The following is a 25,117-nucleotide window of genomic DNA, read 5'->3' on the forward strand; positions in this document are numbered from 1 at the left end:
AATGTTTTGCCTGATTTTACCCAATGGATGAGCAGTTCTCAATTTTTTTTCTGATGCAGTTCCCCTTGCACAACTATAAATTTATTTTCCTCAGGGTTGTAACTTTATTGGCCATCATTGGGATGATGTGTTTCCCCATTAGACTGGTCCTCTAGAGAAGACCCTGTCCTTGTCTCTGTGTGATGAAGCTGAACACTACTGTCATTATTTTGCTTCCCTCTTCCTTCCTTCTATCAGAATAACAAGGACCATCACTTAGTGGTAACTTTTATACAGGTCACTAAAAAAAATAATAAAAGAAATATGGCAATATAGAAACCATAATTTTATTGGAAATAAATCAACATTACTGCAAGAAGTTTTAACTCAGTGCTCCAATTGGTATATTTTATCATTTGTTACAAAACTGCTTTCTGGTTGAAAGTCCCTCAACTGCAGCAGCTTAAAAGCTGCCTAACAGCATGTCAGTAATGGCAGTTTTTCTTACATACTTTGTGCTAGCAAACCTGTTCACATGTGGCAAATCTATTCGTTTGAATGAGGAAGTGGTAAACATGTACAAAATGAATCTTTCAGTAGCTATGGCAGTCTTCTTTTTTTTTGTGCTTGGCAGCCTTCATTTCGAAGAGAGTGGCTTTTTCACTTCATTTCCTTTTACCAGTAGGCTGACTTAAAGTTTTGTCATCATCTACATCCAGTTCATTCACCTCTTCCCGTAATTCATCCTGCAGCTCATAGTCTGAGGCTGATTCAGTGTTATCATCCCAGTAATCAGCTTCACATCTGTCCAGTAAGTGTTTCTGGGGCGTAACGTCATCATCGTCAGGAGGATTCTTTGCTTTTTTCTTTTTCATTTTCTTTTGAATCTTAGAAAGCTGCTGCTGCTGCTTCTCTGTCCAGACAAAGCTTTGTGTCTGTCTTGACACTTTCATTTTTTTATAGTCCATTATCTGTTTATTCAGCAGTTCATGATCAACACCAAACAGATTAGGCCGCATGGGTGAATCTGAAGATTGAGTTGTTGAAGGGAAGAGTTTACTGTGGGAAAGAAAACAAGTATTGGCTTGGGTTTTCCCCCACATATATTTCTATTTTTGACAACTTGAGTAACACAGAAATAAACTGGACTTTTCAGTTTAACTTTATTAACACTCTGTGTCCCCTATGTTATGAAGGAAGAGATACCACCATATCATGTATCCAAGGACAGGTTGTGTCAACAGATTTAATGGGAGAAAGCCAATAAAGCAACAAGATGCCAGATGAAACTGCCAGTCTCTGAGAAAAAATGTACCTAGGTGAGCATTGTACCTGGGAGACCCAAGGAGCTCAAGACTTCTCCCAGCTCTTCCGAGAAGTGAGAAGGAGCAGCCTCTGTCTAAAACACATCAGAGCGATGTGACACCTTAGGCTGGACTTGACTATTTCCCCAAGACACAGAGGAAGATTTCCCTTTGGGAAATCTGTCACAGGAATGACTTCCCACAGGAAGCGATTTCTGAATCACACCTGATGGACCATCCTGTGAGATGCTGAGGCACAGAAGGCATTTCTACCAACAGACTACAGCACACAGGTGCAAAGGCTGTTGGCTTTGAGAGCATCCAGTGCACAGAACCACTATTCCAATAGGTTGTTCAGCCCTATCTCTCAAAGGTTAAAAATCCCTCACAGAATAATGTTAAATCAATTTAGGGAGATTTATCAGTAAACTTGCAATCCATATATAATAAACCAAACTTGTATCAGAACAAAGTGGACAAGTAGAGCAGTACTGGTAAATGCCATTTTCATCCTCATGAGACAATTGCCAGCAAAAACAAACATTACTGCTGTAGAGCATTTTTAAAATTTTGATTATCATCAACACATCAAGGCTTGAAATCTCAGAAGTTCTACATATATTTTGCTCATAAAAAGCAAGATATTAATACCAGAACAAGTATCAGGTCTGTGAGTAACAATGTACAGACCTAATTAAAATATGTCAAATAATACCCAATTTAAGTTGACCAGCAGAGATGAAAACAGACACTCGTACAATTCTGAACCAAAAAGACCCACCTTAAATCATTTTGAGATGATTCTTCTTCTTCTGGAGGTCCAAAATCAGCAATTGCCAGTAAGTCCTCCACCTGTAAACACATGAAGGCCACACATATTTAAATCTACTTCATTTAAATCTACACTGTTTAAATCTACTTTGTTCCCATCTACATAAGAAACAGGCAAGTATCCAACAAACAATTCTATGTTTGGACTACTTAGCAAAATCACTTTAAAACAGCTTTTTCCTTCTTTTACATGGAATTGCTTATACTTCTTTCCTGGGATGTTTTTGTCAAATAGTGGATCCAGAGACTCCTACAAAGGTTTTTGCCTTATGTGCATTAATCCCTTGGCTAGGGATTGTTTGACATATACCTTTTTTGGTTTATTTCTTCTTACCTCAGTCTTGCAAATCCTTTTCCATAACATCCTTACACTGAGATTTTTTTCACCTCTTCTCCCTTTCTGCAAGTTTGCATTTCTCTTACAGGCAACTATGGAGGTCCCAAATCCCTTTTAACATGGCATCTAACCAGTAAATGCTACAAATTATTAATGTATTATTAATGCATTATTATATGCTGTGCTCACAGACTATATGTAATTATGAAAAATTTCTCTTGTTTGAAATTTCATTTCAGCTTTTCTTTACATTTTCTTTACATTCCCTTCTAATTAATTGAATTATTCTAAGAGTTTAATTGGATATTTTTTCCCTTTACTTACAATACTTAAAAACCAAGTTCAGCGTGTTATTTGAATCTGGGATTGACAAATCTGATGAACTGTGAAGTGGGAGAAAATGATCCATCTATCTGCTCCCCAGTGTCATTCCCTGACAGATGTGATATAAAGAGGGTTTTTACTTCTGTCAAACTCAGAACTTTTCTGATCACAGAAAGTTCAAGCAGTTAATTGCATTTCTAGAGAATCTGAAATTCTTTTTATCCCTTCCAGCTCTGCTCATGCACACTGCAGGAGCCCATAAGGGTCTAACAGTAGCTGGCTGTAACAGTAACACTATTATAAATAATAAGGCACTTCAGGGCACAGAAACATGAACCTGTTCTTTTCAACTTCTGTTCACATCAACAGTTTGAGGAGACATTTCTCATCAAATTCTACTCATTGGTGTCATCCTTCTCTCCTGGAAATCTCACTATGTTAGAGATCTCGCTTCACAGTCCAATGATAGCAAATTCCCAGGAAACATCAGTATTCTAGTATTATGTCAACTACTTAAAGCTATCAACACCTTGACAGAAATCATAAAATAGTAAAGACAATTTTAAAAGTTAAGGAAAAAAATGTAGTATGAATAAGCCTACATCCCCTGTGCAAAGATTTGCACTTCCCTACAAACATTTTAACAATTCACAGATGGAAAAAGATATGGGGGAAAAATAAAAATTAAAAAATCACTGGTTTTTCAATTGAATTTTAAAAGCACATAACATTTGAAATGTGGAAAACAGCTCCTCCAACCTCATTTCCATAATCATATACACCAGGCAGCACTGTATTATTCCTTAAAATGGTAATTTAATTCTTTAAAAATTCTTCACTGGCCTAATGATACTGCCTACAATACTTCTACATATTATATAGGCATCAATCTTACTCAAGATTATTTATTAAAATGGTTTTCACAACTATAGAGAAAGACTGATTTTTAATGAAAATTGGTAGAGCAACTAAGTTATCAGCTCTCTGCTAAGCCTATATTTGTACACTGAGTCAAAGATTAGATTTACCTCTTTTACAGCTGCAGCTTCTTTGTCTTTTATAAATACTACTGGGGGTACATTTCCTACAATCTGCTGACTCTTCAGAAGATACCTGGCAAAAACACAGCATTCACCAGCATGAGTATCAGTATATCATCTGCAGGACAAGTAAAAGGTGTTAAATTAAATCCAGCAGTACTGCACATTTAAAGATATGGCTTGCAAAACTTTCAGTCTGATGAGGAGCTATCCAGGTTGATGCTAAGCAACACATCACTGTAGAACCCCAACTTTGAATGCATGGCATACGAAAACTACCGGCTGCAGGTCCAGCTGAGTATTCATGATATTAGGTTTGTCCATATCTGTGTACATAGTCTGGCACAGGTCTTTCCCCACTTCATTTGGTATCCTTATCCCCTCTGTAGGGATAAGAGCAGTGGGGGATACAGCCCTCAGAGCAGGGCAAGACAACTTATCCTACATGCTAGCTGTAGGAAGGATTGACAGGGGTCCCCTTCTCTTCTTCCCAGGAGCAACTTTCCTTCTTAAAGAGTGGAAGCTGTGGAGTAGAAGAGAGCATTGTGCTGGAGCAGGAATTACACAGCTTATGGAAACAGGAACAAAGGAAATGGTTTTACAAGTATGCTTCTATGCCACCTGCCACACGGGTGAAGTCCTGAACTTCCCACAGACTGCCTGGATAGCAGAGGGAAAGCCAAGGAAAGGGAGGAAGAGACAAAAATCTCAATGATACCATGAAAAATCACTGGACTCTGTGTTGGAAAAATGAGGGAAAGCATCACAATACATTCTCAATTTGGGGGGTTTTTTGGTATCAGTATTGTGAAGAACTACTGTAATAACAGTCATCCTTTTCTGGAGGCCTAAATCATCCCCAGCAATCAGAACTGCCCAGTGAATCTGCAAGGAGATCCTTGCAGCTGTCAGTCCCCTGTACAGCATCCCATCCTGGGCTCCTGTCCCGCACAGCCTGGCCAGCCACTGTTGCAGTAGTATTGATCAAGTCACAATAAGCAGCACAGCTCAGCTCCAGGGAGCAGCCTCTGGGCTGACTGACAGAAGCTCACAGCTAAAGGGAACTCTCCTAGGATGCAGGCATCTCACTGGTTCAGAGTCTGGGGGCACAGACAGACCAATGAGCTGTCTCGACCCAGGAGTTTGGAATGGGATAAAAGGGGGCCAGACACAATAAACGAGGCTGTTGTCTGATGACCAGAAGGGAGTTCTGTCATGCGTTACATCGTGGATTCACTGTAATAAGCCACCACCACGAGGACACAGGAGTGAGACCTGTGCCACACTCCTCTTGCTTTCTGCTTGACACACTCCTGCCCTGGGAAAGCACAGAAGCCAAAAAAGCCAGCTGTGCTCCAGCAAAAGATCACACAGCTGGTCTGACACAGCCACCCTTCCCTGTGAGGTTCATCACAGAGATGATGAGATGCTCTACTCCAAGTATCTAAAAACCTAAGGCATCCCCATAGGTCAGGTCTAGACTGTCAGAAGTCCTGAAGAAATGGCTCTGGATGAGGAAGGGGCCTGTCTATCTCCCAGCAGTACCGAATACGTGGAGCACTCTTTCGCAGCACACTTTCAACGTAACTGTCCTTCTCCACAGTGGAAGCAGGGTTCCAGTACACACGGCACGCTGAAAAGTTGGATGACAGGGACACCTAGAGAAGAGGCAAATCTCTCTTTAAGATGATATATGTACACACAAACCTCATATACAATGAAGTCTGTGACGGATTGCAGAGGCCCTAATAGAAAATGTCTTTTGATAACAGAAGTGATGATATCAGACCAGAATCAGGTTATGAGTAAATCAGGACTGATCTACGCCCAGTCATGTCCCAGTGCAGCACAAACACTGTGCAGCTATTAAATCTGTATTGTATTGGGAAGAAGGCTGTTTCTTTCCATCTCTCACGTTATAAGTCGTTTAATTTACAGCAATGCCTCCTGAAAGAACTGTCTTGCCCACAACCAGCCAGCATTTTCACATGCAGACATTTGATCTGAGACAAGCTCTAGTGAGACAGAAATACTCTGTGAAGGATGCTGCACATATACTGCCGAAAGACTCATCTTGTCCATGTAGTTTTGAATGCTTGTCTGACAATAGAATGAATTCAGCTGGAAAAAACATCTATTTTAGTAATGAATGACAACCCTTTTGTCATAGATGCAGCCATGAGGTATCATTTTCCATGCTTCTAATATCAAAGTTAAGTCCACCAAGCTTTTAAACCAGACACTGGCATAATTTAATCTTTATAGAACAGCAAATGTAGATGATAAAAACTGCAGACAACAAAAAAGAATGCAGAGACAGACTTAGTTCCTGTATCAGAACTCTAACTTCCCTTTCAAATCCACAAATTATGACATCGCTAGATAAAATTACATACAAATCTCAATTCTTTCTCAGATCTGGCTTGACAATGACATTTTCTTAGGCTTGGCCTCTTTTTTGAACTAATCTCATGCATCACTTAGGTCTTCTGCCAATAACATTGCTGGGGAGTGACACAAGCAGGTGACAACTCTCACACAGCTACAAGAAGAACAGATTCTTGGAAAGATACACTTATGTTCGTAAAACCATGTTCCTCCTTCTGAAAGGGCAAGACAAAGAGTTTATGTCTGAGTAATAGGGGAAAAAGTCATATCATGAGAATCATCATTGAATTGGCCTGAGTTGCATTTGCATTAGAGTGGCAAAGGTCTCCTAAGTCAGGAACTACAGAGGCAAAGCTCTGCTCATGTGTACTCCTGTGCCAGATTGCTGCACTCTGCCACATCAGAAGCAATATTGTAAAACTCCTCTTGGCACACATCACAACACCCAGGGGAGCTCCTTTGGCACATCCATGCCAACCTCACAACGTAATCAGAGTGGCTCAGCACAAGCTGTAGCCTTGGCACTTGCCTTGCAGATTTCCAGCTTGAGATCATAAAATTCTTGACTGACTTCACAGGTAGTGGCCATCTCTAACACAGCTTTATGAATAAGCCCATTCAAGACTCTGCAGCGCACATTGTCTTCTTTCCTTGTTTTTGTAAGGTCATTTTTCTTTAAAAAGTCCAACTTGGTTGGTTTATACAACTATAAAAAGAAACAAACAACACATTAAACAGTAGTTACACACTTTATTAGGCAACTATATACAGTTTCATGCACTTTACGAAGTATGCTCTTATTTCATTATTGCAGCTGTGAAGGCTTTATATAAGTCCTACATATCAAGTGTTTCAATATAGAATACTTCTGTTCACAAAATCTCTGACATTTGTGTACTACAGTCAAAGTTTCTAAAGTTCTTTGTGTATTTTGTAGCAAGTTATGAAGCTCCATAGATCTGTTTTCTCAAATACAGCATGCATGACTGAAATACAGCAAGCAAAACTGAAAAGTTTTGCTTGTTTGAAAAGCAAACATTAAAAAAAATTTCATTAAACTAACTTCTATGAATAGAAGTTTTAACTTGAATCAGTACTCAGGAGTGTGCAAGAGAGCATTGATGCTGGCAAGGATGAAGCTGAATGACAATCCTGTCACAGTCAGACTGGAGCCCTACTCTTTGCTCACAAAATCCTGCTATTTCTCCATCAGAAAATGCTTCAAAGTTAGAATCAATGGCAGAAACACAAGTCTGTTCCTCCTGGCACAAATAAACAAATCGCCTTCAGAGCTTGCACTTACCGTTTGTGATCCCAGGGTAGGGCTGTCATACCAGTACTTCTTTCTTTTGGGAAAAGGAAAGGAAATCAGCCTTATCTTTCATTAGCTCAGAGAAATAAGGATTCTCTGTGTAATTAATATTCCACCTGCCCGAAAGGACACAACACCCATACAAGTCGCTATCCTCACAGCTGGGGTGCAGGGAGCAATTCTTCCCACCCACAGCTGAAGCTGCACATAGATGGGAAGGGGGTGGAAAACAACAGCTCTCAGGTTTCTTTAGATTCAGAGAATCATTAAGGTTCAAAAACAGGGCTAAGATCATCAGTCCCATGGTTAACCCAGCACTGACAAGTCCAGCACTAAACCATGTCTCTAAGCACCACTTCTACACGTTTTCTGAACGCTTCCTGAGGCAGTGATTACACCACTTTTCTTGGGGATCCTGTTCTATTGCTTGACCATTCCTCCCTTTCAGTGAAGAAATTTCTTGCAATATACAGTCTAAATGTCCCTTAGTGCAACTTGAGGCCATTTCTTCTGTCCTGTCGCTTGTTTCTTGGGAGAAAAGACTTACTCCCACCTGGCTACACCCTCCTTTCAGGCAGTTGTAGAGAGTGATAAGGTCCCCCCGAGTCTCTTTTTCCCCAGGCTGAACACCCCCAGCTCTCTCAGCTGCTCCTCACAGGACTTGTGCTCCAGACTCTTCACCGCTGCCCTTCACTGGACATGCTCCAGCATCTCGATGTCTTTCCCGTACAGAGGGGCCCGGAATTGGACACAGCACCCGAGGTGTGGCCTCACCCAGAGTACAGAGCACCGAGGGACGATCAGTGGCCCGGTCCTGCAGGACACACTACTGCTGGTAGAGGCCAGGGCCATTGGCCTTCTTGGTCCCCTGGGCACAAGTTCAGCCGCTGCCGACCAGTTCAGATCGGCGGCTCGGGGTCGGTGTCTCTCTCCCCTCCGCGGTGCCGGGAGCGCCCGAGCCTCACACCCCTCTGACTCCCCTTGCCCCAGCGCCCACAGCCCACGCCGGCAGGGCCCCGCACCTACTTATTCTTGCGTAGCATTTTCCGCAGCAAGTTCCTGGAGCCGCCCAGGGCGACGGAGCTGCGGAGGGCCCGGCAGCACAGCGGCACCACGGCCACCCGGGCGCCCCACATTGCTGCCCTAGCCCGCGGCCCGGCCCGGGGAGCTCCCACCTCCGCTCCGGCTGTGCCTCAGGCTCCGGCTGCGGCTCCCCCTGCCGGCACGGAGGCCCGGGCCCGCGGCTGCGGGTGTCCCGGCCGGTCCCGGAGAGGGAGGGAAGGAAGGAAGGAGAGAGGGAAGGAGGGAGAGAGGCCGAGCCGCCCTCAGGCTGGGCAGGGCTCGCACACACTCAGACCCTGGCTCCCTCCCCGGCCCGCGGCGGGAGCACGCACCCAAGGGCCGGGATTGCTGCCGGAGCAGCGGCAGGAGCCGCCCCGACACGCCGGCTGCGCTTGTGGCTGTGCCGGGCGGTCCCTCTAAGGCACCATTTACATGTCCTTCAATTCGCTGCTGCATCGGCGGACAGCTGTAAGGGGATCCGAGGAAAGTAGATAACATTGAGGCAAGACTCGGTGCTCCGGACTTTTCCATTGAAGATCAAGACAAAACACTGCAGTTTTCCACACAGAACTGCTGCTGGATATTAAATAAATTGAACCTGTGATTTATATATTTTATCTGCATAACATGAAATTACATGAAGTAACTACATGAAAAGTGATCAAATTGCTGCTTCTGCACTGATGGCATTAATCCTAAATGCAAGCTGCTCAGGGCAGCACCTCACGAGGGATAGGAAGACCCACTAGGCCTGCCTCTATGCTCTCTGCCATTTCCTCCATCATAACCCAGCGCGTCTTCTTGGTGGCACTTCCGATGTGAGGAGTTATTATAACATTCTTCAGCTTTAACAAGGGGTGATCCCTGGGAGAGGAAAAGAAATGCTGAACTAGTCACTCACAGCACACTCATCAGTATTTCATCAGTATTGCAGGCCGCCAGGGAAAATAATAATTAAAAATAAAACAAAACCTAATTGCATGACCCACGTATATTCAGAGGAGTTCAAAGTGCTGCCCAGCGTGGTGGGGTTTTATGCAACAAATACTCCAAATAAGTAAGTGTGAATTTTATTTGGCTGAAACAGGATTAGGGACAAAGTTTCAGCAGGACCAGTGCACATACTTCATATACTCCTATTAACAAAATTTTACTCAAGTTTGAACATCACACATACACCCTTTTATTTTTAACATAAATACATGTCCTACCTTGGCAAAGGTTCAGGATATGTCACATCCAGAGCAGCTGCCTTAATAACTTTGTTTTGAAGGGCTTCCACCAAAGCATCCTGATCCACTATCAGACCTGGGGTACAGTAAGAAGGATATGTTTATTTTCATGTCCTCTCCGTATTCTTTTGGGTGAAGTGGTGAGGCAAACAGCAGGGCAGGCTAGGGTCACAGTGCAGAAGCAGCAGTGGAGTGGGAGTGGGAAGCCTGGGTATGTGCATCAGGGAATTAGCAGAATGAAACCGAGTGCCAGGTGTCAGGGTGGGCTGTGCCACCCTAATGTGTGTGAGCAGCAACATTGCATTAAATAAATAAAAAGCTTAAGTAGGAGATATATAGATACACATGAGCTTCTAACACTCCAAGGTCACTAACATTTCAGATGTCTACTTTCTCATTATTATGGGAACACTTAAATATTTTACTGAGATATGACCATGGGTGTCTAAATAAACTAATAATCAGAAAATTTACAGAAAATTTCAGAGGGACAGCCTCTATATTGGAGGTTTTCCCAGGACTTGTCATGCCACCAAACTTTAATGCAGTTTTGTTTATTCTGCACCTTACCTCTGCTGATATTAATAAGAGTAGCAGTGGGTTTCATCAGCTCCAGCTCCCTCTTCCCAATCATTTTGTGTGTCTGTGGAGTTAGGGTTGCAGCCAATAATACAAAATCTGACTGCTGGAGCAAATCATCTATCTTCTTACAGTAAATAGCTCCAACAGCACTTTCTTCTTCCTTTTTTCTGAAGGAAAAAATCCCAAAATTAAACTGCAGTAGCAAGAAACAAGGGAAATGTCAAATCACCAGTAGAGAAAATATTTATTTATCTTTAAATGTATCTTTATCTTTGCTGTGTAGTTCAAAGCGGTTAGCTGCTTGTCTGAAACTCAGTAAAAAAAAGATCAAGCTATTTCCCACAATACCAAGTGAACTGTACACAAATGTGCAGTATGGTGGGGATGGAAAGTAAGAAATGGGTATCACATAAATACACTGAATAAATGATAAACCAAATGCATATTTGTCACAATTTCTGTGCTAGGGATTCTTTTCCTACCCAAAAGCGAGACTGATGTCTTGTGAAAATCAATTAATTTAAGTAAGTAATGTGAAAATGAGGAAACAGACAAGACAGGGCAGGGATTAAATCTTCCCAAATCTATGTCAGCAACAGCCTGATTGTGCTGCGCATCAGTGCTGGTTCGCTGAAACCACACGCTGCAGAACCTGCTGGCACACTCGATCGGTATCAGGATGAGGTTGGCTGGCTCTCATCAAATTCCCACAAAAGAAAAGAATGGAATGGGCCTGATGGGAACACAAGGGCACAGGGCAGATACACCTCATCTAGAAGACAGCAAACAGACTGGCAAGTCTGGCTTTATATTGTCACGTGGCTTTGGAAGGGTGAGATTTCTCTGCCTGAATCCCTGCCTCACTGAAATCACAGGAGTTAAGTCCTGCCAGTTTTCTCCTTTCCAGTCCATTGCAATGTCACCACCATGGCAGCAAGAAGTCAGGAGCCCCAACTAACAGGGAGAACCATGAATTATATCTTTCCCATTCCTTCCTGACTTTCATTCTGTAAAATTTGGGAAATTAACGACCATCTTGGAATATGTGTATGTACTTTTCCACTTAAAATAAAGAGCACTGTAAAAAGTGAAAGCACAGCGAAAAGTACAAATAACACATAAAAGGAGCGACAAAATAGAGTTGCCTTAGAACTGCAACAAGCTTTACCTCTGATTTCTGTTGTGGTACAAAATCTTCATTTCAAAGGCTTTGGCTCTTTCAGCCACTTTGTAACCAATTTTGCCCATTCCCAGGATTCCCAGGGTTGCTCCAGAAACCTCAACCCCCAGCCAGTCAACGGGGAAATACTCTGTGTTAGGGGAGACCGCCATCTCATGGCCTTGGAAGAGCAAAAGAAGAATTATGTAATCTAAAGGATGTTCCAGCATCTGGCTACTTCCCCCCACACACACACACTTTTTATCATAGGACTAGGCAGAAGCACAGAAGCAGTAATGTATCGTCATGTAATGTATTGTTTCTGGACAATAAGTGAGTAATGCTGCACTGTACACAGGACTGCTGACACTGATTTCTTGCTCAGGAGAGAAACATACCCAGCCTCTCTTTGGCAAGAAAGGAAGCAAGGAAGGTAAGGCCAAAGCAGCAGTAAGGGCTTCTGATTCCCAGCCTCCTTGCAGATATACCAGGGTTGGCAGGGAAAAGAAACACAGAGCATGGTGGGCAGATTTCTTGTTCATAATGACTCAGATACATGGCAGCTTGGCAAAGACAGGCTTCAAACCTCCTTGAGAATACATTCTTTTAATCCCCTTTTATTGCAACCTGAAAAGCAAGACTGCAATGAACAAGTACAATGAACAAGTGGCTGTGGGCTGAGGGAGAAGAGGCCTGAATTTAGAACTGTCCAGAGAAGGAACAACTCTACCTTGCCAATATGCCAGTTTGGAAATAGGATGCCAGTTATTGTCAACAAGACAGATTTGTCTTAACTTCTTCCTTTGCCCCTATTTCCCATATTTCTAGTGTTAAGCTTACTTTTGCATCAGCACACATTTTCTGCATGTTTTGAAGTAATCTTTTCTATGAAAAAACTAAGATCATTTAAGTTATTACCTTCCACAAGTCTCCTGGAAGATGCCAGCATCAAAGCCATCCCCATGTCTGCAGTGTCAGTGGAAACAACAAATGGAGTATTGGACACCTTCACACCATAGCTGGAGAGGAGTTTCAGATCCAAGTGATCTATTCCCACTCCAGCACTTGCAACTACCTTCAAGTTAGGCAAGCTCTGGAGCAGCTCTTCATTAATAGCTGGTTTGTGATACCACACATAGATAGCTCTGATCTTTTTGCTGAGAAGTGTCTTGTTTTCAAGATATTCTTTCATGGTGATGAGATGAAAACGTTTCTTCAGAAATCCAAGATGGTCTTTATATACTCCAAGTCTCCCTCCTATACAGTCAACTAGCACATAAGGCAGTTCCTGACTCTCCATGCCCTACAAAAGCAAAGACAACCAAAAGGGCATGATCTGAAGAGATCCATTTTACATTTTTTTCTAAAAACCAGAAATTGATTGGCTCAATTATGTGCTGTTTTCTCACTTGATGAAGGATTTGGCTAAAGATAATCACTCACACATGCAGAAGTCTTTTGGTTTCTCCCTGTGTTATTCAGAAGGATGTTCAATTTCTATATAATCTTGTTAACAAGAAAACATTTCTGACATACCAAGTATGCTAACACTTACACAAATGAGTAACCAGTTGTTACTCCTGTTCAATGTTCAATATTTAAAGCCAAAGTCTTCATAATTTAAGAATGCGGTCGTGTGAGTGGAAAGGTATCTTTTGTCTGCAAATTCTGCCACTTCTGCAATTATACTAAGCAATTATCATTGATGAGATTATCTCAGTAAAAATCTCATTTAATGTAACAGCGCTATAAATTGTCAATTATGAACTTTGGAGTTACCCATGAATGTAAATTTACCCTTTCTTTCTTCAGTCTCCTTCAGTGCTTTGCCAACTCTTCACTCCTCACTCTGCTGACTCTGCAAAGAGCCAAGGCTGTGATCTCAGGTTAAAGCCGAGACCCCCTCACGCCGCACTTCATTGCGAGAGGCAGTGCTCCCGCCCCGGCACCGCCGGGCCAGCTCCCCCTTCTGTGCCCCGGCCACCCGCCCCGGAGCGCGGTGTCCCGGCAAGTTCTCCCTGCCCAGGGAGGGCGGAGCGCTTTCCCCTGTCCCGGCAGGACTAAAGATAGGAGGGAGCTGGAGGGCGGCCGCGGGCTCTGTCCAGCCCTGAAGGACGGCTGGGAACGGGCGAGATCCCTCCCGCTGCCAGCCCGGGCAGAGCCCCCGCGCCCTCAGGCCCGGTGCTGCCCCCGGGGCCGCCCGCGGGGCCCGGACCCTGTCCCCGCTCGGCACAGGGGGTCCCGGCGCGGTCCCGCCGTGCCGCTCGCACTCACCCGCCGGCCGTGCCCGCCGCTCCCTGCGCACCGCGGGGCGGAGCGGGAGCGGCCGCCGAGGCGGGCACGGCCCGGCCGCCCGCACCCCGCCCGGGCAGCCTGCGCGGCCGGCGGGGAGAAGAGGCGGCGCCAGGGCACGGCACGGGCACCCCGATGCGTTGGAGAGAGAGCAAGGGGAGCTCATGAGTGATTGTGTGTTTTTGTAGGAGTGTTTCTGTGCTGTTCGTGATTTCAGTACAGTCGGGATTTTGCGTTAACGTCCTGCGCGCTGTGTTTTCCATACTGTCTTTAAAAACTGGACGTGGTCTGGCTTTTCTGCTGATCATTACATGCTGTGCATATGAGTCTACATAAGATGAAGAGTTGTCTCTGACCAACCGACACCAGTGACAGCTCTCACTGTACAAATGAAGGTCTTTTCCAACCTATATGATTCTAGGAATACCCTAAAAATCTCTCTTTGAGAGCTAAGCAGCTGGGGCAGGCTCAGGTGCTTGGACACCTGAGATGTAAGGTCAGCTACAGACAGTGCTGTGCCAACTTCAGCTGAGAATATGTGAGAATTTTTCTGACAAGGTTACTTGGTCTGTATCATAGAATCACAGAATGGTTTTGGGTTGGAATGGACCTTAAAGCCTATCTATTTCCAAACCCCCTGCCACAGGCAGGGACACCTTTCACCTAGACCATGTTGCTCAGAGCCCCATCCAACCTGGTCTTGAACATTGGTAGGGATGGGGCATCTACAACTTCTCTGCTCAACCTGTTCTGTTGCCTCATTATCCTCAAAGAGGACAATTTCTTCCTAATCTTCCCCATTGTACTACCTAACCTAAACCTACTCTCCTTCAATTGAAGGCCATTCCCCTTGTTCTATCACTACTTGTGAAGAGTGCCTCTCCAGCTCTCTTGCAGTCCCCCTTTAGCTACTGTAAGGTTGCTATAGGCTCTCCTCTGAGCCTTCTCTTCTCCAGGCTGAACAATGCCAACCCTCCCATTTTGTCTTCATAGTAGAGGTTCTCCAACCCTGTGATAACTTAGTGGCTTCCCTGGACCCACTTCAATAGGTTCACATCTTTTTCGTGCTGAGGACCCCAGGGCTGGATGCAGCATTCCAGATGGGATCCCACAAGAGCAGAATAGAGGGGAAGAACCTGCTCCCTCGATCTCCATAGCCAGTGATGGGCACTGGGAAGTACAGCTTCAGTTCTCAGTTCACAGAGGCTGTGCTGAAGTGATTCCCCTGGCTGTGCAGGTGTGTGCATGCCTGGTTTCTGGGGTCACAGCAGCTCAGGAGCCAGGACACACCACTGCTATGGGCATCCAGGGATCTTTCTCCTTTCACACTACGGAATAACCAGCCATAGGGGCTGCTGCGTCTCTCGTGACTACTGTAGTGCTTTTCAAAAGAATGGATTACAAATTGCTGGTGTCTTGAATTCTGTCAAATACACTTTGATATGCTGAACATGAAGACAGTCAAGTTTAACACCAATCCTCTATAAAATTGCTAATAAAAAAATAAAATATGATAACAATATTGATTACACAAAACCATATATTGTTCTTGTTATCCTGGTGACGATTTTTGAGTATCAGTTGCTTACATTAATTTCAAGTTCAAACAGTTAAACTTTGAAGCAAAGATTACTTAACTAGTAATAAGGAGTTATAGAACATTAACTGTATTCTTAGTTAAGTTTGCTGGCATTTTCTTCCTTTAAAAAAACACTTAACATGATTGCACATTACTTCTTTCACATCAAAAGTTTCCAAACTGCTTTAGTGGTAAGATTGTAATGAGTAAGCTTTCAACTTACTGCTCACCTGAGATCAAAGGACCCTGGTAAAGTCCCTCTCAAAGACACAAGTCTGAGGAAGAAGGCCTACCACATTTTAGTCTTGAAGGTAAAGAAAAACCTTTGGGAGAGCAACACAGTAGTGTTTACTTTGTACATCAAATCCACAAATTTGAATGAACAAAATGAAGGAGGAATTAGTCAGAGGAGCCAAAAAAAATAACACACAAAGGAATGTTACTCCAAGCAAAAATCCAGGTCATATGTATCAAATGTCAAGAAAATGAGTGTTTTATGTGGTTAGATGTGGAGAGAATTGGATGTTCTCAAAGCTGTTTTGTGCAACTTGAACATCCAATTTTCAAGCTATAGGTCAGGAGCTGATACAGCTCTACAGAAATTATATCTGTTTAGCATCATATGTGAAAAAAAGTTGTCAATTGCACCAGTGCACTATCATGTTCTAAGTATATTTAGTTGGTAGACTACCTTACAGACCTCCATGCAGTGTGTTAAGCTGAATTTCACTGTGTGTACATCATTGCTGTGTGCCAGTTTTCTCTTACAAAAAGGGATCTGATATACCAGCACAGCACAGAGAACTGAAATGAGTGAGGTCTGTGGGTATGTAGAGAGAAGTATTGCAGAGTCTGTGGACTTCATCCCCATCATTAAATATTGCTGTTGGTATCCATGTAATCCTGCAGGGTGAGCTGAAGCCTGCAGTGTTAACAAGGTGCTTGCATAATAATTGTTTCTTAGCATTAGGCTTTGAAGTGTTGTGTTACCATAAAAGACTTTTGTACAATGCAATGCATACATCTCTCAGGTGGGTTGTACAGAATAGCTTAAGCATGAAGCTGGAAAAAGACATACATTTCCTACATCTACATTAAGTTTTATAAGGCAGTATTTTATTACAGGCAAAAAAAGCTGAGGCAGGAAATCTTCAGGCAACGCCAAACCAAGTGATGCATTTAATATCTGCAAGAAATATCTGCAGATGTAGGAGTAAAACTCCAAGCAAATGCCAAGCATGTACAATTATTTAAGTAGATGTGAAGCACTGTATCTGATTTTGTTTGCTTCTTCACTTGAGAAAAGTTTGCATGTGCGAAAGACTGGTGTGTTTTCTGCAGTTTTGGGATATTGATCTAAGAAAAGGCATTTTTTTCCTCTTTTCTATTGTACAATAACCTTGTTTTTCAGCTCTGTAATTTATTGCTTAGCCTTTTATTTATGAATAAATTTAACTTACTTTTTCAAGGTTATACATGTAACAATGAAATGTGTACTGGGCACCTGTGTCTCAAAGAGCAGGGAGGCCCCTGGGGCAGTCTTGAAATTCTTGACAGCCAATTTGCTGTGCCTGAAAAGCTGCAATGTCTTGTTTCCTGGAGCTGCAAAAGTGATGGGACAAAGTGTATTTTGGCCAGCATACCTGCTAGACAAAGGCTCTGTAAAGATGCTTAAGGCTTCAGGCAAAATCCCGGCTGCACTTAATGGCAACTTTGCTACAAATTTTAAGAATAAATAATACTATTCATAACGTCATCCTACATAACAAAAGGCATAGCACTGCCACTCAGGGTGTTTATTTGCCTTTTGGACCTGTGTTAGACAAGAGAAACTATAAAAACACAACTGACAGGATAGCAAACTGCTTCCTTCGAAGCTTTAGTGAGATGTATGGACATTCTTATATTTAACAAGATCTTTAGAGCTGATGTGCAGGGGAAAGATAAGAATAAAAAGACAAAGAGAAGAATGAAAAGATCCGGCAATATCCTTTCACACATCAGCTAGGGAGCACTTCACTGGGTAGGGGGAGACCATTCAGGGCTGCTAGTATGTTTTCAACTGCTTCCTCTGTTATCATGTAGGTGGCCTTGTCTGTTTTAATGCCGAGGTGAGGTGTTATAATGACGTTCTTTAATTTTAACAATGCATGATCTCTGCAAGAAAAGAAAAAATGAGTTAACTATTGTTGTTCATCTAAATAAAGAGGAGTCTTGCTTTAGCTTTTGCACAGTATTTAAAGTTAATTTGATACAACTCTACAAGTCCCACTTAGCCCTGAGCACCTATATTGAAGTAATTTTGAACTGCAATAGGACAAGCAAAGACTTCATAAGTAGCTCTTCTCTCCAAAAACACACTTCTGCCATGAGGCAGCAATTTGAACTATGTCAGAAGAGAAGATTTAAGCCCTCCTGACACATTCACCTCACACAATAGTCTGAGATGGCGTTATTTGCACACAGACACAAGAAGACCAAATTCCTCACAACCCAAAATGCAGCCAGCACAGTTTATTCCAAAAGGCACCATCCTGGTAGAGCAGTCTTTTTAGAGAAGCTAAGCAGTCTCTAGGCCCAAGAGGTTCGCAGTACTTCAGCCTTGTATTGTGGAAAGAAGCCTGTGGAGAAGGACACCTCCTGCCTATGCGGCAGGTCTTAGGCCTCATGCAGCTTCCACCCATTAAAACTGGCAAGCTGCACTTTCTAATAAAGCAATTTGCAAGTGAAGCACTGCTGCAGCTTCAGGCGGTGATTCTAAGGACTGGGTTTAAATGTTTTCCCTGCCTCCTGCTGTTTCCCGGCTCCCAGACTTCCCTTTGGTCTGTTATCAGCCCCTGTGTCTGGGCTGCATCCCATTCCCATTCATGGCACTTTTATCCCAGCTCATGCCAGGGGCAGGGGGGCCACCTTCCTGCCTGCTGCAGGGACGCCTCTGGCCTCAGCAGGGCTCCCCCATCCTTCCCAAAGAATAAGCAGAGATGGCAACCTGGGCAGTGGCTCTGGGGAGGTGACATCCAAAGCCGCGGCCCTGATAACACCGGTCTGCAGAGCTGCCACTAGCGCCTCTTGGTCAACTACTGCACCTGGGGTGGAATGAGAGTGTCCCTGAGTGCACCTGGCAGGCAAAGAGCAGAGAGCAAAGAGAGAAGGGAAAGGGAGAGGGAGGAATTTCCTGATCACCGTCACCACGTGCCCCAGCTGTGCTGGATGCAGCACGGCGCTGTGGGACACAGCAGGACCACGCTGTGAGGCCAGCCAAGGGATCTGGATGGTACCTCGGCTGATGTTAATGAGGGTAGCTGTGGGTTTCATCAGCTCCAGTTCTCTTTTCCCGATCAGCTTGTGTGTCTGAGGTGTCAGGCTCACCACTAGCATCACAAAATCTGCCTGCTGGAGCAAACTGTCTATCTTTTTGCAGTAAGTGGCACCAACAGCTTGCTCCTCTTGCACTTTCCTAGTGGGGATAAAAGCATTTCAGTCATGGAAACATTATTTTTCAATGGTATCACCAGAATACAAACAAAGGATCTGATTATCCACACATCCATATAGCAAACAGGTGGCAAACAGAGGTGAATTTACCCTCAGCTCAGTGTTTAGATCCTTCTGGAGAGCTTCAAGCCCTACAGCACAAGATAGATTGCATGCCTGCCTCACAGCCACTCCAGTGCAGGATTCCAAGGGCTTCTTATGAAGTCTGCAATGAACTAAGGCTGAGCACTGAAGCAAATGGCAGCACACAGTCCATTCTCCAGGATCCCCTGTGCATGTCAAAGGATGCAATCACTGCTCAAACCAGAGGAATGGTATTTACCAGAACTCACCCATGCATGCTCTGGGCATGGCAGTGCTCCTCATCCTATTGTCACTCCCAGTAAGCCTGTCATTTTTTTATGAGTGAAATCAGCAAGGCAGCTCTTTGCCAGGCTCCTGGCTGCCCCAGGACATTCATAGAGTAAAGTGTTCAGCAGACAACATTACCAGAGTAGAGAGAGTTTTAGTTTTGACTTTCCACAGTGCAGAAGAATACTTGCCATTTCTTATGTTCTCTGTAAATTTAGCTGTCTGAACTTTGGGAAATAAAGAAGCAATGATAGGAGATCATGAGTACAATTATCTGCTTCTGGTTGCAAGAGAAGGGCTTTAAGTTATCTCCTCCCTAATCTAGAAATAGAGATCACACTAAGAAAATAACTTCAATTTAACTTTGACCCATGTCTCTCCTAACAAATGCACTTCACTGTCTTATTTTTTTCAGGCCAACGACCAGAGACTAAGCGGGAAAAGAACAGAATGGAACTGCAGCCAGTTTTGCAGCATGCAGAGGGCACCTTGATTCAGCACACAAGCTGAAAGTGTAAATGTACTTTAAATTTACTTTAGACTTTTAATTTCTGTTGCACTGGGCATTAATAATTCATCACAGCACTCTTACATAAATATTATTTTAAAAACTGAAAACTATTAAACAGAGGGACTTGAGGATGATACACATTAAAAAAAAAGAATAAAGGGATTTGTGCCTTTTAAATTTTTTTTTTTTGTGGTCTGTGAGGAAATTCTGAAATATCTTAAGGAGTACTTTCTTTTAAATGTAAGTTTGCTCATTTGTTTTTCTGAAGAAACAGGAATGCCAAGCATGGCTAAAAATCCCTGGCCTCATTCACCCTTGTGATTTGCCTAGAGTGAGCTAAAGCAGTGACCCTCCTCCAGCAGTCTGCCTATGGTGAAAATCACTGAAAGCCACATCCAAGCACTGTAACTTCTGCCTCCAGTCACAGAGGAGTAAAGTCCTCTCAGGGTAGCTCACAGTTTAGAGCAGTAAATATTTGTTCTGCTCATTATCTGCACCTTGCCTGATTGCAAAGGCCTTGAGTTGTTCATGGGGGTCTTGCTCACCTCAAATTGAAGAGCCCCTGTGCTAAATGTCTAACAAGGTTCAGATTCCCAAATACATAAGCTAGGAGGAACTAGAAAAAAAGGGTGAAATCTACTTAAATACTGGCTAAAATTCCAACTGCTTTGAGAAAAAACAAGGTTTTCTTAAGAACAGCTCTCAGTCATATTTTGCCAAGTATATGCTTCCTAGTTTCCCCTATTTCCAAAATATCCCCCCTGAACTTCAAAATATGGGGGAAAAATGAACAACAAATAGAGTTATGTTGTCACCACAGTACAATGTGATAAGAATAAAAAAAGCATAAGCTTGATTTCCACTTTTTTGCAAGAAACCCTGAAATTTCTAATACAAAACATGAATTAAGTTTCCAGATGTTTAATCACTAAGTAACTCTTTACAGGACTGATTTACAGGACTGTTGCTCTTTACAGGCAACCATTCTTTTTTTTTCTTTTGTTTTAATCTTGACCCTATTCCCTCATTTCTTGCTATATTTCTTCATAACTTCTTGAAAAGAAAATACTGACTATCTGGAAGAGTTTCTGCTGCAATTAGGGTCAAGACATATCTTTACCTCCGTGTCCTGTTGTGGTACAAAATGTTCATTTCAAATGCTTTGGCTCTCACAGCAATCTTATACCCAATGCGGCCCATGCCAATGATCCCCAGAGTAGCTCCAGCAACTTTAACTCCCAGAATATCAGCTTCACAGTAGTCCATACTTGGAGAAACTGAAATGTTATGGACTGCAAGAAAAACACATAAATATGGGAAATTAATGGGGTCCAACACGGAGGAACAAGGCAAAAGAGCCTGGACTTGTTGTGCTACTATAGCATACTTGTAATGGTTACAAACATGATTTTTAATGTAATGTCCTAGGTAACACCCTAACATATCATCACTCCCTGCTACATGTATAGATGATAATCCAATTTATTCTCACCATACTACAAAAAGCCTTTTGATATAATCCCTCCAAAATTTTTATTACTACTCATGAAAATATTGCCCTGTTCCTCATTAGCAATCAAAATAATTATTGCCAATAACAATGCAGAGTTTGAAGATATTACGTGGAGAACACCATCAGATATTGGGTTTCCTCTTCACATCTGCCACTTTCCTTGGAAAGAAAAGTGAGACTTCTTTAAAAATCACAACTTGGTAATGTCTGTAATTAAACCTGCACAATTCTGGATAGTTCTACAACACATAAAATACAGTTATGTACACAGTGTCAGCACTTCTTGCAAGGTGACAGCCTTTTGATATTTCAATCTTCTGACATTGCCAGTTTTTCTAAAACACAAGCAGAATATTGTGAAAGGATACAAAAAATGACTCAGGAAAAAGCTCAGTCTATCAGAAAACTCAGAACTATCAGAAATGCCACCAGGGATAGTTCAAGTAGATGGGAACAATAAATTAATCTTTCTTTTAAACTGTCTCCCCTTTGTGAGGTAGAAACCAACTTAGAGGGATGCAAATCCCCTTTGAGTTTCTACTAATCCTGTAGTACAGATGGCAAGTCAAAGTCAGGTAAATATAAAAGGATAAATCTGAAGGATTTTTTTTCTGAAGAAAGAGGCTTTCTAACCAAGCCAAGGGTAGGTCTATGTGACAAAATAGCAATAAAAAATTGTTGATGAAACTAGAAACGACGCTATTAACAAAAACTGAAGTAGCCTGCCTCTATTATTACTCCCTAATGCCCCTTAAATGCCCAAATTCTGCACCAATACACTTCTGTCTCCAAGAATATGCCCATGCCTCTATCAGCCCTGTGGGTTCCTTCCAACTCAGGATCTCCCACAATTCTATATAATCTTGTTATACCCCATTGCTGCCTCCCACACCAAGGTCTTCTGCTAGGCTGTGACTTCAGTGATATCTGATCTTTGGCCATAGCACTGTAATGCCATCATGTTTTATTTATATCTGCTTGAAAATAAATGCTATGTATGCCAAATGTAGTAATTTAAGTATACCTATTATACATAAAATATATTAAAATACTGATTATTCTGTTTGCCAAGCCAACATACTTACATTTTCACATTTCATGTAAAACCGTGTACACCACAGGTAACCGTAAGAAAAGTCATATTAATAGCAGGCGAATCTTGTGTTATTTTTACAAGCCACAAAAGAATTAAGATGTTACCTTCCACAAGTCTTCTAGCAGAGGCTAGCAGCAAAGCCATCCCAGTATCTGCTGTGGTGCTGGAAACAGCACGTGGAGCATTAGCCATCTTCACACAAAAGCTAGCTATAAGCTTCAGATCCAAGTGATCCATCCCCACCCCTGAATTTGCAATCACTTTTAAGTTTGGCAGGCTCTGGAGGAGCTCTTTGTCAATGACCGGTTTGTGCCACCACAAATAGATTGCTTGGACCTTTTTGCCTACATCCTTTCTGTTTTCAAGAAATTCCTTCATGGTGATGAGGTGGAAATGTTTCTTCAGGAATGGCACATGGCTATGCAATATCCCACGTATGCCACCAACTTCATTTACCAAAAGCCAAGGTAGTTCTCCTTCTTCCATGATCTGCACAAAGAAGAAAGACACAAAGTCCCAGAAGAAACACATATTATTATTTCCAGACATTTTAAAGAATAATCACTGCCATGTCCTGTTTAATGACATTTATGTCAAGAGATCCTGTAAACCACAAAGGAAGATAAGAAAACCAAGACAAGCAAGCAGGTCTTTTAAATATGCTACCACTTATACTCAGACACACAGGTGCCCACATACATACACAGAGGTATTCACATAATCAGTCTGAACAAGTTCTGTCCCTGTGATCTAAGATTCCATATTATGCTGCCGTGCCAGATTTCTTCTGCCCGACCAACTCCCAACACTGTCAGCAAGAGTAACCACCCCCAGACAGCTGTCAGGGACAGAAATACACTAAATCAAAACCATACACCAACTTATAAACGGGGGAGGTCCAGGGGAGGATACAATCTTTAGCCAATTGGGAGAAACTCCTGGTCGAACACAAGGAGGGGGAACAATATTTAAACTGATAGGAGATTACAGGGAAGAAGAACAACTTAGACGAACCAATGGGGTTTTGAAGGATACAAAATTGATAGGGAAGTTTCTAGAGAAAGGGGAGGAACTGACATTCAATGGGAGGAGGAACAGGGAACAAAAGGGCAGGTCTGTGGGTAGATGGACAACTAGACCAAAACAACAAAAAAAGCAACAACTAGGGCAAAAAAACAACACAGGGGGGAAAGGAACAATCCATTGGTAATAAAATATGCTATAATAATACAAAATGCAGGGGGGGGTTTATAAATCTGACTACTAGGACCGAATTACAGTCAAAAATATGCACCACAGCAATATTACTGCTACTATGCTCAAAACACAACACTTGCCATTAACTACTTAGTTTCAGATCCTCAGTAGCTTGCAGTACATAGTGCAATAAATCTCCTTTGCTACCCTGAAATCACAAAGTACCCTAAGTAGTTTAGAAAAATGTTTTGCCAAATTTACGTCATGAAAATAAATTGCACAGCTTCATCATGAACTTTGAGTTATCAGGTTAATTTTTAAATGCTTTTTGCAGCCACCTGTCCTGAAGAGACCCCAGTGACTGAAGAGCCCTTTCCTAAGCCTACTGTAAATTACCAAAATAACAAAATAATATATGCTTAGGCAAATGTTTTCCAATAAGGACATACACACTTTAAATTTTTTGATTTTTTTTTTTTTCTCAGAATCCCTGACCATCTGGTTTTGGTCCCAAGAGGGCCTGTGAATTGAGTTACTTTGGGTTTTTTTGACAGACTATATATAGCTACCTTTGATTTTCAATAGCAATTTTGGGAAGAGCTTGTGGGGAGTGTTCAAGAGCTGAAGATCTTGGAGTAGCAATCCTGTAGCAGTTCTGTTGCCTTGCTAGTATTATTTTAGGATTTCCAATGGAATGTCTAACTCTTGGCCTGCCTACACTTCCTGTGCTAGAACTTCATTTTACTATCCCTTCAGGGAGCCTGACCATGTTGCAAAATAGTGGAAAGTCTTCCTGACTTTATGAAGGTGACAACCATTTTATTGAATTTTCTGAATTTGTTGATTGCTAATAGGAAAGAATGTAAGAAGAAGCTTGGCCCTGGACTGCAAGTCAGGACTGATCACAAATTTTGCTTTAGGTTATACCCTCACCAATGTGATTTCGATGGTAATTCTGCTTTTCTCTCATGACCAGTAAAGATAAAAGCATCATTTGTATCTGCATGGAGGAACTAAATCTCTTGGAATTTACTTTGGTTTTCAAGGGATACCTTAATAACAAATAAAGACACTTTTTCAACAATTGGCTTTGCTTTAACATGTAGATGAAGTAGGGCTCTTCCTAAATTAGCAAACCTTAGGCCTATGATCACTTTAAAGAACATTTCTTCAGTGTTTTCATACAAAAATAGAATATTGGAATATTGGCTGAAAAGCGTTTCAGGATACAGTCAAATTTCTGCAGGGAATCTATGCTCGTTCATCTTCAACAGATTGGGGAGTGTTACACAAATTGCCAGATGCACTTGCTTATCATTATGTAGCAGCAAAAACTGGGAACAGAACATTGCTATTCACCGAAATAGACTGAAGATATCAAAATGCATTACTGCTCAGTTAAAATCTTCAAACAAATTTCTTTTATTAGTTCCACTTTATTTTTTTTAATGGTGTGAAAAATGTGTATTTTGTGATTGGCTTTTCACAAATATTAAAATGGGTATTTTATGCGTTATGTTAAAAATTTATACT

At 42.3% G+C, this 25,117-nt stretch overlaps 3 protein-coding genes across 3 annotated transcripts; all 3 read right to left on the bottom strand.

Annotated features, from left to right (window-relative positions):
• Nucleotides 1-304: 304 nt before the first annotated feature.
• Nucleotides 305-8,956, bottom strand: RBFA (ribosome binding factor A). Its single transcript, XM_059472001.1, has 7 exons — nucleotides 8,542-8,956; nucleotides 7,507-7,549; nucleotides 6,733-6,909; nucleotides 5,361-5,473; nucleotides 3,804-3,888; nucleotides 2,065-2,135; nucleotides 305-1,038 (listed from the first exon to the last, which is right to left on the bottom strand). The coding sequence occupies exons 1-7, from the start codon at nucleotides 8,649-8,651 to the stop codon at nucleotides 645-647; spliced, it is 993 nt and encodes a 330-aa protein (XP_059327984.1). The 5' UTR covers nucleotides 8,652-8,956; the 3' UTR covers nucleotides 305-644.
• A 192-nt stretch (nucleotides 8,957-9,148) lies between these two features.
• On the bottom strand, nucleotides 9,149-13,916 carry LOC132073191 (probable 2-ketogluconate reductase). Its single transcript, XM_059472028.1, has 7 exons — nucleotides 13,825-13,916; nucleotides 13,348-13,408; nucleotides 12,469-12,853; nucleotides 11,560-11,731; nucleotides 10,380-10,558; nucleotides 9,789-9,885; nucleotides 9,149-9,441 (listed from the first exon to the last, which is right to left on the bottom strand). The coding sequence occupies exons 3-7, from the start codon at nucleotides 12,848-12,850 to the stop codon at nucleotides 9,288-9,290; spliced, it is 984 nt and encodes a 327-aa protein (XP_059328011.1). The 5' UTR covers nucleotides 12,851-12,853; nucleotides 13,348-13,408; nucleotides 13,825-13,916; the 3' UTR covers nucleotides 9,149-9,287.
• Nucleotides 13,917-15,303: 1,387 nt separating this feature from the next.
• Nucleotides 15,304-23,228, bottom strand: LOC132073184 (probable 2-ketogluconate reductase). Its single transcript, XM_059472014.1, has 6 exons — nucleotides 23,091-23,228; nucleotides 22,492-22,876; nucleotides 20,899-21,070; nucleotides 18,700-18,878; nucleotides 18,411-18,507; nucleotides 15,304-17,578 (listed from the first exon to the last, which is right to left on the bottom strand). The coding sequence occupies exons 2-6, from the start codon at nucleotides 22,871-22,873 to the stop codon at nucleotides 17,422-17,424; spliced, it is 987 nt and encodes a 328-aa protein (XP_059327997.1). The 5' UTR covers nucleotides 22,874-22,876; nucleotides 23,091-23,228; the 3' UTR covers nucleotides 15,304-17,421.
• Between the last annotated feature and the right edge of the window lie 1,889 nt (nucleotides 23,229-25,117).

Source organism: Ammospiza nelsoni, chromosome 1, assembly GCF_027579445.1.
Source record: "Ammospiza nelsoni isolate bAmmNel1 chromosome 1, bAmmNel1.pri, whole genome shotgun sequence".
NCBI classification, from domain to species: domain Eukaryota; kingdom Metazoa; phylum Chordata; class Aves; order Passeriformes; family Passerellidae; genus Ammospiza; species Ammospiza nelsoni.

Excerpts from the sequence above, each read along its gene's own strand:
- LOC132073191 (XM_059472028.1), bottom strand. The coding sequence starts at position 12,850 with ATGGAGAGTCAGGAACTGCCTTATGTGCTAGTTGACTGTATAGGAGGG. Across the intron at positions 11,732-12,468 it reads TTCCAGGAGACTTGTGGAAG|GCCATGAGATGGCGGTCTCC; the intron begins GTAATAACTTAA and ends TGCTCTTCCAAG. Across the intron at positions 10,559-11,559 it reads TACCACAACAGAAATCAGAG|AAAAAAGGAAGAAGAAAGTG; the intron begins GTAAAGCTTGTT and ends TTTTTCCTTCAG.
- RBFA (XM_059472001.1), bottom strand. The coding sequence starts at position 8,651 with ATGTGGGGCGCCCGGGTGGCCGTGGTGCCGCTGTGCTGCCGGGCCCTC. Across the intron at positions 7,550-8,541 it reads AAAATGCTACGCAAGAATAA|AAAGAAGTACTGGTATGACA; the intron begins GTAGGTGCGGGG and ends TTTTCCCAAAAG. Across the intron at positions 3,889-5,360 it reads AAGAGTGCTCCACGTATTCG|GTATCTTCTGAAGAGTCAGC; the intron begins GTACTGCTGGGA and ends TGTTTTTGCCAG.
- LOC132073184 (XM_059472014.1), bottom strand. The coding sequence starts at position 22,873 with ATGGAAGAAGGAGAACTACCTTGGCTTTTGGTAAATGAAGTTGGTGGC. Across the intron at positions 21,071-22,491 it reads TGCTAGAAGACTTGTGGAAG|TCCATAACATTTCAGTTTCT; the intron begins GTAACATCTTAA and ends TTTTTCTTGCAG. Across the intron at positions 18,879-20,898 it reads TACCACAACAGGACACGGAG|GAAAGTGCAAGAGGAGCAAG; the intron begins GTAAAGATATGT and ends TATCCCCACTAG.